This window comes from Amphiura filiformis, chromosome 13 (genome assembly GCF_039555335.1).
Source record: "Amphiura filiformis chromosome 13, Afil_fr2py, whole genome shotgun sequence".
Lineage (NCBI taxonomy): Eukaryota > Metazoa > Echinodermata > Ophiuroidea > Amphilepidida > Amphiuridae > Amphiura > Amphiura filiformis.
Genome location: NC_092640.1, coordinates 29,380,104 through 29,398,726, shown reverse-complemented (window position 1 = coordinate 29,398,726; position 18,623 = coordinate 29,380,104). Strand labels below are relative to the sequence as shown.

General features: G+C 34.9%; 2 protein-coding genes across 2 annotated transcripts in view; one reads left to right on the top strand and one right to left on the bottom strand.

The window, feature by feature from the left end:
• LOC140168207 (7SK snRNA methylphosphate capping enzyme-like) overlaps window positions 1–18,623 on the bottom strand; it is a 113,220-nt gene that overhangs the window by 28,567 nt on the left and 66,030 nt on the right. The gene's annotated exons all lie outside the window — the stretch shown is intronic.
• Window positions 1,428–14,378, top strand: LOC140168206 (signal peptidase complex subunit 1-like). Its single transcript, XM_072191543.1, has 4 exons — window positions 1,428–1,559; window positions 9,488–9,547; window positions 10,391–10,477; window positions 11,747–14,378. The coding sequence occupies exons 1-4, from the start codon at window positions 1,545–1,547 to the stop codon at window positions 11,885–11,887; spliced, it is 303 nt and encodes a 100-aa protein (XP_072047644.1). The 5' UTR covers window positions 1,428–1,544; the 3' UTR covers window positions 11,888–14,378.

Below are 18,623 nucleotides of genomic sequence, written 5' to 3'. Positions count from 1 at the left end.
AAATAAATAACAACATTTTACTTATAAATAAACAAACAAACAAACAAACAAACAAACAAACAAACAAATAAATAAATAAATAAATAAATAAATAAATAAATAAATAAATGTAGGTCTACAAATCTGCCAGGGAAGTGTGAAAGTGGTGCTCAAATAATCACTGTAAAAACGACTGGTAGAAGAAATAAACAAACAAACAAACAAACAAACAAACAAACAAACAAACAAACAAACAAATAAATAAATAAATAAATAAATAAATAAATAAATGTAGGTCTACAAATCTGCCAGGGAAGTGTGAAAGTGGTGCTCAAATAATCACTGTAAAAACGACTGGTAGAAGAAATAAACAAACAAACAAACAAACAAACAAACAAACAAACAAACAAATAAATAAATAAATAAATAAATAAATAAATAAATAAATAAATAAATAAATAAATAAATAAATAAATGTAGGTCTACAAATCTGCCAGGGAAGTGTGAAAGTGACAAGGCGGTAGACGAAGCACATTCTCCCACTGTTCTCGCTGACTATAAAGAGGGATTATTATTATGACTCAATCACCCTATCGAATTGTAATAACATACATCAGGACTTTCCTGCATACATAGACTACAGTGACACTGCCGTCCTGCTGCTGTTGCTTCACACATGCGTGTATTTATAATTATTTTATATTATTTTAACAATACTTTATTAAAACATTTTATCAAATTTGATTGAGTCTCAAGTTATTTTAATAAAAGTTATTAAAAGTCCGTTTGTTTATTTATTTATTTATTTATTTTTATTTGGTGTTTTTTCTTGGCTTTCTTTCTTTCTTTTAATAAAAGTTATTAAAAGTCCGTTTGTTTGTTTATTTATTTATTTTTATTTGTTTTGTTTTTCTTGGCTTTCTTTCTTTCTTTTAATAAAAGTTATTAAAAGTCCGTTTGTTTATTTATTTATTTATTTATTTTTATTTGGTGTTTTTTCTTGGCTTTCTTTCTTTCTTTCTTTTAATAAAAGTTATTAAAAATCTGTTTGTTTATTTATTTATTTTTATTTGGGTTTTTTTCTTGGCTTTCTTTCTTTCTTTCTTTCTTTTAATAAAATTTATTAAAAGTCCGTTTGTTTATTTATTTATTTATTTATTTTTATTTGGGTTTTTTTCTTGGCTTTCTTTCTTTACTCATGTGTGGACACACGCTTAGGACATGCTCCGTGAACTATTAATAGACACAAAGCACATGCTCCGTGCAGTGACACTACTACGATTATTGATCAACAACCACAGGATCGATTGGGAGAATATAATCCAACGAGAACAGTGGGAGAATGTGCTTCGTCTACCGCCTTGTCGTATTATTATTATAGATCCCTGTACTACATGTAGTCCTGCACCAGAATCCCTTTTAAAGGGCTTTTTTGTTTCTTTGGTAGGAGCAGTTAGCCTTGTGAATTTGTGATCCGTCATATCATTATTTTGTTTTCGAGCATTTCGCTACCGTATGGACACGTAAGCTTACATAACATAGAACGTCATTATAAAGCCATCAGAATGCAGACACATATGGTAGGTAATTAGAAGATGTGTTTGATCTATGTACATTGTAGTGAAAGTAAAAAATCCATTGCAATGGCAACACCAACATGACCAAGACCCCATACTCATCAAGATTGAGCATGAATGATATGAGTAGCAGAATTCTGCACCATTTTATTTACTCAAATTACTGCCTTAACCTTCTGGATGTTAGTTAGCAGGGCGGTTTTCCGCAAGTCGCTAACTTGTGTGGGTTGCACTTTAACAGAGGGCAGCAAGGTTACAATGAGAAATTTGCTTGAGAAATCAAGCTTCGAATTTCCTATTCGATATTCCCCGATCCCTCATATAGGTAGCCTGACACATCATGTAGATGTAGGTATGCTAGGTGAATTCAAATTTGCCATCAAATTGCATCATTTTATATATCAAATTAAAGCCCTTGAGTAAACTAAGCCAAAACTGAAAACCTTTTTTTCATAGCACTTTCTGTAGCAAAGTTACATCTTGTCAAAGATTGACTTTCATCAAAAAGATTCAGCTAGCAAAATTCCTCAAAACGGCATTTCGGGGTGTTTCTAGATCTTAGTCTCATGGCGATAGCAGCTTTTTTAATGGAACTGCTATCAAAATCCTCTAAAATTCCATGTGCGACTTGATTATCACCATAAAAATAATATATTTGGGTCAAGTGAAGTATAGAAAACATATTTATGTAGGTTTCCTTCACCCACCTATTCTCGAAAAAAATTCAAATTTCTATGTAAATATGCATTGTGTTGGGGCCCCGGTCTCGCGAATTAAGCTGACTAGTAAATGTGTTAACTAAGGTTTGCCTAGGTTACCTACATCATGGCCCTACGTTGCTCCTTCCTCACAGTAAGGGCCATGACTTCCCTAGACTGTAGAAACCGGGGCATCCCGTGGGAAGAACTGTGAAATCCTATCGCGTTTTAAAAGGTTCACCCTGCATTCATAAAAGTACTCACGTGTTCAGTTTTGTGATATAATCCTTAAAAATAATACTATGAAGACTTCCTGCATCTCTTTTCTTCATGAAATCTGCATTTTACAGCCAAAAAATGCAATTTTCTTCGCCACCGTGTTATCTCTATGAGACCATTATTTTTGTGGTACACGCTGTTTTCCAATGCCCGGAAGTAGTACATGAATAATTAATTCTCTGACGTCATCACGAGTTTTCGGAGATTATATAGGCTTGTCCATAGATTTAAAATCTTGTGCTTGTCAAGCACTTCGTTTGATCAGATCAGAGATCTTCTGTGGTATGATTATTTATTTATTTATTTATTTATTTATTTATTTATTTGCTTATTAAATTTATGTATTTTATTTATAAATCAATGAATTATTTTATTTATTAATTTATTGATCTTAATGATTTTTTATTTTATTTATATTTATTTCTTTTTATTTAACCGTTTTCCTTTAATAAATTAATTGATAACCACTGCTTATTTATTTATTTATTTATTTACAGGGCTTCAACTGGCCCTATATTTCCTATATTTCCTATATTTTTGAACTTTTCCTATATTTCCCTATAAAGTTGTAAAATGCCCTATAATTCCTATATTTTTTTCTCAAAATGTACGTACCGTATTCATTCCAATAAGCGCCCATGCCCCAATAAGCGCCCACCCAGGGTATTTTCAATTTGCTAAAGGGGACCATCAATGTTTAAGTGACGGATAGACGTCGATACAGTGAAATAGAAATTCGTCTCTAATAAACGCCCCTAACAAAATAATTATGTAAACCAGGCAAAAAATAAGCGGCCACCCGAAATGACTTTGTTAAGCGCCCTGGGCGCTTATTAGAATGAATACGGTATTTATTTTTACATGCACTGGCGGATACATGTGCCAAGAATAGAAAGCTGTAAATTTCTCAATAAGAGCAACAAACAGATTTGTTATGTGATATTATAGATAACTATACATTTGCTTCATTGAGTTATGAGGGTCCAATGTGTTTAACAAAACGGTCATATTAAATATGGTCATGGTCATGTGAAATTGAGGCAGAGAAAAAGCAGGAGTTATTACATTTTCCAACATGCTTCAGTGACATTTTACTATTATCTATTCCATATTACCTATAGCTAATGCTAGTTATTATTCGCCACTTGCACGGTTCCGCCATTATGCACTATATGCGGGGAGAGCCTCGAACTGGCAGCATACATGAAAGGAAGAATTACGTAACCTTACACAGAATGTTATATGACTCGTTCAATTCCCATTCATGTATGCTGCCAGTTCGAGGCTCTCCCCGCACATAGTGCATAATGGCGGAACCGTGCAAGTGGCGAATGTCACTCCAATGAACCCTGGCCTAATCTTACCCAGGACACTGTGTTCTATAAGCTGCATATCCTATCAGCGACTGCTATATCTTCTTTAGGATTTTCAAAAGAAGTACCTGCATGTGCAACCATGACTGTTTCAAAATAAATAGCCCGCCAAAGTCATGCAGGTAACTCCGAGGTTGTGCACTGAATTGGTTTGAATGAGGAATACTACGGGAACTAGTGCCTTTTGTTAGAAGTCATACATGAGTCAAGTGGATAACCTCTATGCATGCGGTGTCACTGGAATTGGAACAGATAGGAAAGTAGGGAATAATGTACTTTGGTTGTATCTGCACATGCTTGCTACTGCCCAAATGCCAACAGTTGGGCTATTATCTCATACAGGGTAGGCTAGCATGGCCACTGGTTGCAGGCAATTAAAAGTTTGATGTAGGCAGATTTGGTGAGATAGTTCATGTCCACATTGTCCAGCATGACTTAAAATTAAATATGACAGATTTGCACCGCATCTGTTGGTGTCAGGAAGCATGTTCCACTCTAGGGTGGATATATTGACTGCAATTTCATTTTTGTGGCTCTGATGTGGGTGTAGATTAGAAGATGACCTGAGGACAGCCTAGTATCAGTGTAGTTTTCTTAGTCTTGATTTGGATGAGATGTAATATGTTACTGTGTATGATATCACAAGTCTGTTTCATGGGACATAACATAGATGGCTTTGGTGCATCTTGATTCCCATTCAAGGTGTCTCAACATGTCAGAAACACTTTTCAAATTGTCTTGAATAGTCATGGACAAACTGGGCTCAGTGGCTGCATGTCTCTAAATCTTGTCAAGGGTGTCAATATTGTTTCTCTGGTGAGGATCCCATATTGTCTGACGATATGACTGCAATGGGCAAACAAGTGCTTTTTATTTTGTTTACTTGTTACACATGGGCAAGTTTCTTTGGAGAAGCCCCAAGTTCTATTTGGTACATGGTTTTACATGTATGGCGATCTGATTTATGTGTCTGTTCCAGGCAAGGTTTGATGAGACTGGCTTGTTTTTATGCCTGACTCTCACTAAAAAGCATTTGGAGTGATTGAAATCCATTTTCCAGTTGGTTTCCCAGTTGCAGACTGAGATGGTTTATGTCATTTTGAAGAAATGGAATCTTCATTAGATTTGATTTCTTGATACACAATGCAGTCATTGGCAAATAATCTCACTCTCAACAAAAGACAGGTTGTCAGGCAGATCATTGATGTAGATTAAAACAGCAAAGGCACCAATAAGTGTAATTTACTACATGTATGTGATAAAACCAAAAGGTTCACTGCACTTCCATTATACTTAGGATATAATTTGAAGATACTGTGCAGTAGAATATTCCAACAAATTCATGTGTCATTCCAGACATCATGTTAACTGAAATCATGTTTCTTCTACATTTTTGTCGTATTATCTGTTTTACATACATATGTGCCAAAAGTACAAGTGTAAGGTCTCACTTAGAAAAAAAAAAAAAAAAAAAAATTAGTATGTTTTTGACAAATGCATTACCGTACTGACACTTTTGTGTGAAACAAAAACAATTTTATAAAAATATAAGCAAGTATATAACACATTTATCCCAATTCATTGCACATGATCATATGCTTTCTTGAGTGGTGGATAGATGCAGGGAAATGGAGGAGGCCATTACCTGTGCAAATTATACACGCACTAGTAAGAAGAAACAGTTACTGTTAAATACAGTAAATATTGTTCATTTTGTGTAAACTATGTTGATAAATATCCTCTATTCTACATACATATCCATCATTTGCCCTATATTTTAACTATATTTTCCCCAAAATATTCCTATATTATCCCTATATTTTTTCCCAAAATGGTCCTATATTATCCCTATATTTTTGCAAGAGTTGGGTTGAAGCCCTGTATTTATTTATCTATCAATAAATTAATTATTTTATCTATTTTTTAAAACTTTTTTATTAATTAATTAATTTCTTTATTTACTTAATTTGAAGGGCCTATATAGTCCTAGATTTATAAAAATCCAAGAAAGGTTGAAACCATGGACAAGGTAAAGTGCTCAACCAAGAAGGGAGCTTAATGTATGTATCTATTTATTTATTTGTTTATTTGTTTTTGTATTTATTTATCAATAAATTGCTTATTTAAATGTTTTTATTTATCAATCAATGAATAATTTTATTTATTTATCAATTAAAGGGGCATTTCGTGATCCACAGCCTCATCCCCCCACTTTTCCCAAAAAAAGTTGAGATTTTTACACCACTGATTACCTCTGGCTACATATTTCTTGCAGATTAATTCGTTTAACAAAAATATCGCCAAATTTGAATTTCGTTCTGGTGCACCAGAACGAAATTACAACACATTGTCTATGGAGCAGTGCAATACACATAATCATGCATAACTCGCAAACGCAAAATCGGAATCAACTGAAATTTTGGAAATAAGCTTTTTTCGTGGATATCTACTGAAAAATGTCATAAAAAGAGGATGCTAGGATCACGAAATGCTCCTTTAATGAATTATTTTATCTATTTATTTCTTTAGTTAATCATTAGCATTAAATAGATTGATTTAAATTGAAATAAATTGATACTAATAACCGCTGCTTGCTTGCTTATTTAGTTATTTGCTTAGTTATTTGCTTAGTTATTTGCTTATTTATTTGCTTATTTATTTATTTATTTATTATTTTATTATAAGTTATAGGGTCTAGGCCTACATTTATTTATATATTTATTGATTATTATTTATTTATTTAATTAATTACTTGTGTATTAATTTATTTGTCTATTCACTTACCTACTTTATTATTTATTTGAAATGAATGAATGAAGCAAGCAAGCGAGCAAACAAGTATTTAATATTATTCAATTAATTCATCAATCAATTATAAATTCACATCTGTTACAATCAAACAAGCAAACATATTCAAAACAAACAAGCAAAAAATCATCAAAATAATTTACAAACAAATAAACAATAAATAAACCAAAGTAATTAACATAAAATAACAAACAGATAAGTAAACTTATAGAAAAACAAATAAATAATGTAATTAACCAAAAGATAAACAAACAAATTAACAACCAACAAAGTTATAAACAAGCAAATAAACAAACTTATTAACAAATTAATAAACAAACAAACTTATATAAACAAACAAACAAAATGCAGACAAATAAACACAATTAACAAAAGATAAACAAACAAGCAAACAAACAAATGAACAATACAATTAACAAACACACAAACAATCAAATAAACAAATTAACTAAAAAACAATAAATAAAGAAACCAAATACAAACAAATAAGTAAAATAATTAACAAACAATAACAAACAAATAAACAATTAAAATAAATAACCAAAAAATAAACAAGTAAACAAACAAAACAAAACTTATAAACAAAAAATAAACAATTAACACAAATAAACAAACAAACAAATAAATAAAATAATTAATAAAATCTGAAAACAAATAACAAATAAATAAACAAAAAAATTGGTATTATTGGGTAAAATCACTATAAACAGGGTCCGTACACCGTCATGATCGTATGTAGTAGTGCTTGACAAGCCATCTCTGAAAACTCATGATGACGTCAGAAAATTAATTATTCATACTTGCTTCCGGGTATTGGAAATCAGCGCTTGCCGAATTTTGAAAATGGTGACGATCGACACGATCATAAATTTGGTCATTTTACACCTTCAAATATACCGAAAATTTTCACACATGCACCAAATATGTTTTGTTTAAGTCTTTTCATGAGGAACGGTAAGAAGTGATATTTTGTTAATAAAATTCGATACTGTGTACCCTGGACCATACATGCCCAGGAGTCTCAGACCTCGACGCGGAGAAGGCTTGTGGAAATCGTAGTGACGGAGGTGTGAGTACCTCGGGCTATCATCTAGGTATCCCAGGCAAACCTTAGTTAACACATTTGCTAGTCAGCCAAATTCGCCGAAAATGCCAATGCAAATTTACATAGAAATATAAAACAACTGGCCGAAGAAGGAAACCTACATAAATATGTTTTCTATACTTCACTTGACCCAAATATATGATTTTTTTTATGGTGATAAGACAATCGCACATGGAATTTTAGAGGGATTTTGATAGCAGTTCCATTAAAAAAAGATGCTATCATAATGAGACTAAGATCTAGAAACACCCCGAAATGCCGTTTTGGGGAATTTTGCTAGCTGAATCTTTTTGATGAAAGCCAAACTTTGACAAGATGTAACTTTGCTACGGGAAGTGCTATGAAAAAAGGGTTTTCAGTTTTGGCTTTGTTTACTCAAGGGCTTTAATTTGATATATAAAATGATGCAGTTTGATGGCAAATTTGAATTCACCTAGCATACCTACCTCATCATGTTCGCTAAAAAGAATAAAAGATTGTGCCCGACGAGCCAGCACTCTAATTTGATAGTAAAATTAGCTGGCACTCAACTTGGTCTAGCTACAACCCTGTTTTCTATACTTCACTTGACCCAAATATATGATTTTTTATGGTGATAAGACAATTGCACATGGAATTTTTGAGGGATTTTGATAGCAGTTCCATTAAAAAAAGCTGCTATCATCATGAGACTAAGATCTAGAAACACCACCGAAATGCTGTTTTGGGGAATTTTGCTAGCAGAATCTTTTTGATGAAAGTCGACAAGATGTAAGTTGTAACTTTGCTACAGAAAGTGCTATATGACAAAAAGGTTTTCAGTTTTGGCTTTCTTTACTCATCAAGGGCTTTAATTTGATAAAATGATGCAGTTTGATGGCAAATTTGAATTCACCTAGCATACCTACTCACTGGACCCGGAAAAAGTAAGATTATGTAGGCTGAATGGGGCCAGTAGACTGTGCTTGGACCCGGCAAAATATCCCATCCAAGAAATAGAAAATATCTTCCTATTCCTAGATCGTCATTGTGCGATAACCCAGCTCAATCAGCTCACAGCACATTTTTTTAACAACTTTTCATTCATAAATTGCATACAATTACTAAAATCACTGCAACATAATACACACCCCATCGCTATTTCATGCACAGATATTTGATCAGCGATACAAGGGGAACTATGGAAGAGGTTGACTTACGATATTTTCAGATTGTGCAAATATTATGTTACAATAACATTTGTCAACAAAACAGGGTCAATTCCTGGTGACACCGCGAAAACATGTGTTCATTGTGCCCACTAGAGCTTACACAAGTTACATGGTCGCATGTCATGAGAAATTGTTTTGTGTAACATACTAACATTTGTAATGTAAAATGAGAATAATATCGCCAATTTTGATTTATTTCACAGAACTTATAATGAATACATTTTAGACCATTATATTTCTGGAAAGCTTATAATATTACAAGGATGCCAAATCAAGAAAGTGTAACATCATAACACAGGGTGGGTTAGAAATATACAGGGTGGAACAACAACAAAATTAGCATCTTTCTTGTCATGGCGATTGGCGAACCTAATATTTTCCTTTTCTGAAAGCTATGATATATAGCTCAAAACAAAAAAGACATTGCAAGCCTTAAAATATCACATTAACTGGAGGCTTCACACTTGTATTTTTTCAGGACTACAAGGGCCAGAAGTTGGCAGAACAGATATTCCAGGGAATCATTTTATTATTTGCAGTAAGTATTTCTTTTGTTTTCACCATTTTTATGTCATGGATATAAAAAGTTTAGAATTTGATATTGAGAGGACTCATTTTCAGGTATTTAAAAACACCCTTGCAAACAAGTATGTCAGATACTTGGGGATTTAACTAAGTAAGATTAGAGTCATGTACTCCAGCAAGTTGGTACAACTGGTAATAAAAACTTGACCAAATTTAATTTGGGAATATTGTGAGCTTTTGTAGGATGGTATGAGAGATTGATGCGTTACAAACAGTAACAGTATCATAAGGATGAGGAGGGTGGGGTAGAATGAAATTTGGGAGAAGGATGAGAAAATTTGCTGTCTATAATCTAACATTTTGTGCACAAAACAGACCTTTATTTCTAAAAAATGCAGGAGCTTTGTTAAATGTTAATTACTCTTCTAATTTTTGTGAGGAGCTTATTAATACGGAGCTCGTATTTTTAAAACCTGTCATAAAACACAGGATTTCAAATATTAACGGGTTCTACAAATGACACTCCTATAATGCTGTTAAGGAGAGCTGTAGGAGCTCTGGAGCAATTGAGCTCCCCCAAACATGGAAGTGTTAAAAACGAAGGCCTGACAAAATTTTTCTGTGATTTCGTTGGGTGGGTGGGGGGGGGGCAAACGCATGGGAAGGACCCAAGTGCTGCCCCTTTGACACCACCACTGGTTACAAAATTAATAATGAATTGATAATCTGTATGTGTGGTTACTGAGGTCAATTAACATGACTATTCTTTTACTTTGTAAAGGTCAGTCTGTAAACTTTTAGAATTTGATATGGATAGGACTCATTTTAAATGTTTGTTTTTTATTTTTCATTTCAGATTGTTGGCTTCGCATGGGGCTATGTATGTGAACAATTTGTACAGACTGTCTACATTTTAGGTGCTGGCTTTATCTTGTCTTGCATAGTAAGTATGCATATGGGAGCTATTGAAGGATTCAGATGCAATGTGCTGTCTATCTAAAGGCTGCCTTATTAGCCCTTATGTATCTTTTGTATGTAAAATACTTTTATTGCTCTTCTAGTTAGGGAATGAAACTAATTAGAGTATCAAAAGGTTTGTGATCATAAAAAAAAGTGAACACAAGGCAGCAATGCATATACCATATTGTTTGTAACAAACGCTCCCCCTCGAAGAAACACCCTCTCCAATATTTCCTTGAAAAACTGACAAAAATGCAAACATTTCCATGTCATATCGTGTGAGTAAGCTTAAAAGTTTCATCAGTCATGTCAGTCATGCAGTGACGATCGCTGCATTGCATGGACAAAACTTATTATGACCAACTTCCATCCATTTCATTGCCTAATTATGATATAAAATTGGATCGGTTGAGCCCATATTTATTGGTCGAGCTGTGAGTTTAAAAATATTGGATGAGACGTAGTCGAGTCCAATATTTTAAAACTCATAGCGAGACCAATAAATATTGGGCGTAAAGCATCCAATTTGATCATCATTATGTTTTGGATCCAATATTATCACAACTTGGATCCATCAAAACATAATAATAATGGTAGAATTTCACCAGATTCTTGCTTGATGATGTACTTACATGTAGGTGTGTAATTTTGTTGTACCATGAAAATCTCATTTTCCACTCGATTTCCGTGGGCGGTGCCATGGAAATAGCATTAGTATAGTCGTAAATCCCTCCTTTCTACAGGAGCACCATCAGGAAATTGAACCAGATTTTAAAGTTTTTTTTCATTGACAATTCACTTTCAATAAACGCCTCCTTTTGGAAAAATCCAACGGCTCCGGGGCGTTTATTACAAATAATGCGGTATTGCTCTTTGCACCGGAATTCTGATGTTGGTAGATTACAGATAATATCAAAATGATTGGTACACAATTTCCAGCTTTGGTCAGAGTAGATCATATCATGGCACATTTTTAATATTGTGTTATTCCAGTTGAAATCCATACACCCCATGGAAGACTTGTCCTTAATCTTCCACACAGGGAGTGCAATTTTCAAATGGGGTTACTTGAATGGGTGCTACCATTTAAAATTGACACCCTTCTGTGGGAGATTAAGGTCATGTCTTCCATACGGGGTGTATGGATTTCAACTGTATTAGCGGGGATTTAGCCCATAGTCTCATAAAATCTCTAATTTTGCCTCAGCAAATTTCACAGGAATAAATTACTGTGTTTTTTTCTATATTTCAGCTGACATTACCACCATGGCCTATCTATAGAAGTAACCCAGTACAATGGCAGAAACCTAGAGTAGAACCAGACCCAGACACAAAGGAAACACAACCAACTAAAGAAAAGAAAACAACAAAGAGAAAAGAAAAATCAAAGTAGTACTTTAGGCATAGGTTTTAAATTAATTTGTTTTCTTGGGTATTTTTGTTCGTGATAAGCTTCAACTTCACACTTTCAAAAACAAAATGGAGTCATTTAAAAATGAACTAAACTGGTAAAACAGTGTACCATGTTGTTGATAAGAAAGAGATAAGTTCCAGTTTTAAGATTATGTTGATGTCTGAGTATTATTTTGTATTATGTGTATGTATGTGTTAAGGTGTTACGGTGGCAGGAAATAACATAGTGACATCTACCTTATCTGGGCTAACCCTAAATCAAGATGCAGTCTCTCATCTGCTTAAAAATGAAGTGTGATATCTGTTTGACTTCTGCATGGAGACAAGAAGATTGTCTTCTCTTTTTGAAATTTACATTAAATATCAATATTCACTTTTTTTATTTATCTAAATTCAAAGGCATATTCTTGGCTTACTAAATCTATTTAGATAATTCTGATAGAATGGAGGCTGGATATCAATTAGCAATTATACTCATGCTCTAGGTTCTGCATGGGCAGGGTCAGAATTTCGTTTCACATTGCGAGAATCAATCTTGATTCTTGCAGAATAAAATTGCGGGAATCATTTGATTCTTGCAAATCAAATTCTGTGTAAACTACAAAGGTTTGCGAGAATCAACTTCACGCAAATCTGTTTACGAGAATCTTTGCGAGAATCGATTCACGGATTCTCGCCGAAATTCTGACCCTGCATGGGGGGTCTTCCCTTAAAAGTATGACCTAACTTTTAGGTGAAGACACAAGAAAAGGTATCTGTGTCACATCTCAAGTTGAGAGTAACGCCATGTTGGATTTTATAGTGGCAGGTTTTAATCAGTGTGTTTACACATTTGCATTGGCAGCGCATGGGACAAATCGCCCTTCTACGCATGTGTTGCATGCATGATTTGAATCTGCCACTGTAAATTCAACTTGGTGTTACTCTCAACTTAAGACAGACTATAATGTCTTGCAAAGGCTATCTTTTCTTGGCTTCCTTGTATCTGCTCTGCAACAATGCCTCCCTCCCTTGAGATACTGTATGATGCTCCCAGTGGCAGGGAACTTTCAAATTCACCTTGCTCCCTCTTTGTGCCACCCACCCACATGCCCAACAAAAATCCTAGTGCCACCATTGGGTGCTCCACTTTTATATTACATTCATTCCTTGAAAAGGGATCATTCCTTTGTCACAGAAATACATGCACATTTCTATGCATTAATACTCCATGTGCAAATGAAGTAAAATATGATTCAAATATGACCAAAAGACTTTTCCATATTTAGTAACTTAGAAATTATATTTATGTCTGGATATTTATGGTTAATAATAATATTTAAGTGAAAAAAGTTGAAAATTGAGTTGGTTGAACAGGCTCATTTTACATGATTACATTATATGTTGTTGACTTTGAATAACAGAATGCAGTGGCAGCGCCAGGAATTTATTTTTGGTGGGGGGAAGCAAATTTTGAGGAATCAAAAAATTGTCCCAAAATTGCCACAAAAAGCATAATTTGGGGTTTGAAAGGGGGGAGGCAAGAGTTCTGACTGGAGGCAGTTTCCCCCATGTCCCCACTCCCATGGCGCTGCCACTGACAGAATGCAGAGCAAAAATGTAAGCATTTGGTGTTGTATTCTATAATTTTCTTTAACCAGACATACCTTTTATGTATACTCTGGTTGCTCAACGAAAAGGGAATTACTATCAAAACCACTAATCTATCCAATTATCCCCTGCTGATGCCCTATTATGTAGCTATCAACATGGTGTGAAAAGTGTGCCAACAGATTCCATAATACCATTATTACATAACAATTTTCTATTTTTTTGGCTTGTCTACTGTGGTTTATCATTAGGGTGGGCTTGTCCAGCTGGGAGTGGATTTGACCAAAGGGGGGTAATTACTAGTAATTGGTCCTGGATTACCTCAGAGATTGTCTCGGAGATGAATAGTGGATGCAATGTCCATGAGTTTATTTGTCAATCTTGGAGACATTAGAGAGGTTGTGCAACTCATCTCTGTGAGATGCGAGACTAGACAGTGGCATCACAATATAACAGCAACTATGCAAGCAGGTGCAGTAGGATACTTCTCTAAATGTGACAGTTAATGTTTGAATCCACAATGAATAGGGTATATTGCTGATAGATAGGCAAAAATGATGCATGCTGGGAATGAAAAGGGCTCAAATTGAGCTCTTTTCATTTCCAGCATCGCATTTTCCTAACAATTGCTATTAGCAATATACCTTATGGCTGCAAGGGATCGCATAAACTGATGACATCACTTTCACATCTTATGTCTCTGGGAGATGAATGCACAAGCTGTCGACTGAAAAACAGTTATGAGGAAGGGCTCTAATTTGAATTTGAGATCAACTCACAATTACTCATTCAAATATTAGTTTCAATGTCAAAAAGGTGTTTGTGAAATGTTTTGGTGGAAACGAATGTTTTATTTCTGTGAATAAAAACACATCTCTGTATATATATTGTCAAGGTGTCTTTTGTTTGATGTTTTTGTTTAGAACCCGAATGCTAACCCTAACCTTAAAATTCCTAATCCTATTCCCTAAACCCTATCTCTTAACCCTTTTGGACTAACGGACCGTTCCCCCATATGGTTGCTATCCATCTTATGTTGTGAATGCAAACAGTACCGGGATAGTCGGGTGTTACTCTTTTCAAAACTGACTGAAAGATTCATACAGGTATGGTTCTCTGCACCTGAGACCAATGCCTTAACATCCCCTGTGAAGGACTCAGTACTCCCATGATTCATTAACCCAATTCTAAATGCACCACATGCTAAGAGATCCTCTGCCTCTGCAACATCCATAAACTCAATTGGGAAAGTAGTTTATAGCTCACCTGTACTTTAAGGTTAGCCGAGAGTTTTTCATGCGGTTGATTTCAGAGGGGCGTAAGTTCATAACAGAAACAGCCATGCAGAAAATGAACAAGCGTGCGGGACGTGAGGCCTACTTACAATAGAATATCGATCCACGGTCAAGACATGAAAAGGCTATGAAACTTGGCTTAGCTCGTGCCCGGAGCTCGGATGCCGGGGTGTCACAAGCCGCTGCAATTTTCACAAGGATTTTATAAATTTTAAAATTGATTGGGGCACTTCGTCAAGCTACGCCCTGGAAAATGTGTTGATTTTGAATTTATAGCCTTGATATCTTTGATGAAATCAATGCTGCTATTCCCCTGATTACAATGTAGGCAACAACAACAATATCAAAAAGCAATTATTTGTAAATCGAATTTGGGATGAAAATCAACAAGACAGACTTAGCAGGCCTACAAATTTCTGAAATATATAAAGTGAAAAACAATCAATCACGATTCACTGCACTCAGCGAATCAATCAAATAAAACTAAAAAGAAAGGAGCAAGAAAGAATAAAGAAATAGTGAAAAAGAGAAAGAAAGAGAGACTAAGAAAAAGAACGAAAAAGAAAGAAAGAAAGAAAGAAATGAAAAAAAGAAATGAAAAAAGAAAAGGAGAAAGAAAAGAGGAAAGAAAGGAAGTAAAAATGAGAAAAGAGAAAAAAGAAAAGAAAATTCAGCCACACGGAGACTCGAACCCACAAAAATAGTTCATATTAGATTCCCAGTCCAACGCTCTATCCACTCGGCCACTCAGCTTACGCAATTGACTGTTCTCAAAGCGAATGATATAACTATAATTGGATGCAATTACATATGATTACAATCGCGTCCGCATTATGGCTCTTAGAATAAACACGCATGTCGGCGCTGAAATTTTGAACGAACTGATGGAGGAAAACCTCGTTTTTTTGCAAAACTAGCTTCAATTTGGAGTGAAAATCAAATGGAATAGCAATTGGCAGAATGTTGAGAAATAATGTAGGTATTCAGATGTCTAAATTAACGTCTCATAATCAAGATATCGATAATTTCACAAACCAGCTTTTTCTCAAGCAAATTCTCCAAAATTTTCCCCCAAAGCGGGCTTTTAAAATTTAATCGGTACTGTATTTGGTTCTTCCCCATGGCAACATTATTTCTTTGATCGATTTGCAATACAATACTGAAAAAGAAAAAACAATCGCCGGTGTGGATTTATACGGGCGCACATTTGAAAAAAACCTCATGGAACGTGTTTTTGATCTTGTGAACATGGTGGGTAAAAATGCTTTAAACGAAGGATTTTCAAATTTATTCTAATAATTTGTATATAACACACACAAAAATGTTAAGCTACATCCAATGCACCAACATTTCACTCGCTGCGATATTTGATTACTGAGAAAACTCTGTATTAGAGAACAACTTTATACGTCTTTTATACGTTTTTTATACGTCTCTTTGTGTAACCTTAAAGAGGAAGCCGCACCAGTGCAGTTCTGGGGAGAACCAAACCTGCCTGGTTATCAAATTAATCAGTGACCAGGTTATATCTGCATTTGACAGGTGCTTATTGATGCAATAACACTAAAACATCAATTAGCACCTGTCAAATTCGGAGATATCCTTGTCACTGATTTATTTGATAACCAGGCAGGTTTGGTTCACCCCAGATGAACTGCTCTGATGGGGCTTCCTCTTTAAATCCATCTAAAACTGCACACTAACTTCAGAATAACACACTCCATCATTTCTGTACATAACAGTAAAATAATTTTAATAGACCTGTTAATACACATTTTTTGTTACATGTATAATCATTGAATAGATAACTATCATATTACATGATGGTTAAACATTTATTATGACATATGTTGTAAACACATTAAATCTACCGTAATTTCCAACAAAAAAAACCCCATGGAACTGGGAATTGAAAGAATAAATTACCATTTGTAATTTCAAAGACTCAGGTTTGAAAATATGTGATCATCCACGAAGAATCCAGTGTAAAGTCGCACTTTGGAGTATCTTTGGTTATTAAACAGTTGAAATCTCATAAACAAGCTTTAAAATGATATATCACTTCAATTCACTTGTCATAACTAATCGGGAAATATGTGTTAAAAAAAAATCAATTTTGCTCTTGAAATTCCTTTGTTTTTTATTACATACATACATACATACATGAGAGCTTTTGTTACACGCCATTTCAAAAGATCACAGCGTGAAAAACCAAAACATATGCAAAATATATACAAGAAACAATTGAAAAACAAAAGAAAAATGAAGCAAGCAAAATTATGTTTGCGGAAACAGGTGGGTTTTGAGGCCTTTTTTAAAGGCAGAGACTGTTTTCTGATTGATCATATTAACACGCTTATTGGTCCATATCTCTGAATAAGCACTGGCGACTTTTCACTGGGTTCAGGATGGATGGTCACATATTGTTGTAACAGGTACGGAGTTCGGGGGCACAGTATTTTCATCTCTCACACTTCCATGGAACAATCATTCATCATTTACAGGTGATGCTGGATTTTGTCAGTTGGGACGGTCATCTTTATGTCCATGTCCTCGGGCCCAGGCCTTATGCTGGTTTCATACTTTCTGCCGCTCAGCGGCATGACGCTTCATCATGCCGCTTGTACTTTTCTGCAAGTGGAGCGGCACACCGCTGAGCAGGAGCGCAGCGGCATGACTCTGAAAGCCACTCTTGCTGCTCAGCACCGCTCCAAAATCGTATATTTTGTTCTCCCAGCGGTGCTGCCGTGGCGGCAAAGTAGTGGAGTGATCGATATATCGGCTCGCCGCTGGTCACCGCTATCGTTTTTGGTGCGATTGCGCAGTGAAGTAAAATCATCTTCAGAGCGGCAAAGCGGCAGGAAAGTATGAAACCAGCATTAGGGAGCCCATAGACGAGAGAAGCAAATACCAAAAGTTAGCTCATCAGTGTTAGCTCATCGCTGTAGTGATGTAACAGGATTAATTACCATAGCAATTGGTCCAAACTACACCAGGCACAAAAAGAAACTCGTCAGTTATATTCATCATTGCCGTTCAATAACTTGATAATTTTGGATTATTCTGAAATATACATTTCGTTATTAAACTATACTTTGCTTTCTCATTTGACACCCTGTTCGTAAAAAACGAACAAGAATTGACCAAGATATGCGCATCCAAAGCCTCAAACCCTAAAATCAAAAGTTGCATTTTCACACACAAGCACCACGGGCCAATCAATAAAGCACACACAGTAGCATGCACAATTGAATGGTTAAAATTCCAACTTTTCATTTTGGGGTTTGAGAGTTTGGAAGCGCATATCTTGGCCAATACTTGCTCAATGTTCACGAACAGGGTGTCAAATGAAAAGAAAAGTCAATTAACAAAATGTATATTTCACAATAATCCAAAATTATCAAGTTATTGAACAGCAAGGATGAATATAACTGACGAGTTTCTTTTTGTGCCTGGCGTATTTTGAATGTATTGCCCTGCACTTGACATATGCTGTACCTCTGCATCACGCCATAGATTATCAAAGAATAGGCATAAAGACCTGGATCGTAATTCTCTAGAAATTTCACATTATGCCGAGTACATGTTCGTTTCACTTGCACTTGCATTAGTGTATGAACAGATTTTTATTGCAGACATGACAGGTGGTAAGTGCATCCTACTTATTAGTGCAGGGCAATACATTCATAAATTGTTTTCACCTATTGCTATGGTAATTAATACTGCCACATCACTACTTCTACAGCGACTTGCCTCTTTGGAGGACCACTTTTTGTGGAAACATTTTAGGCTTGCAGCGGCCCTGGCTTCTTGCAATCTTATTGAAGATAG

What these genes read in the sequence shown, in the direction of transcription:
- LOC140168206 (XM_072191543.1), top strand. An exon ending in GAATCATTTTATTATTTGCA is followed by an intron (nt 9,548 to 10,390) that starts GTAAGTATTTCT and finishes TTTTCATTTCAG; the next exon opens with ATTGTTGGCTTCGCATGGGG. An exon ending in GCTTTATCTTGTCTTGCATA is followed by an intron (nt 10,478 to 11,746) that starts GTAAGTATGCAT and finishes TCTATATTTCAG; the next exon opens with CTGACATTACCACCATGGCC.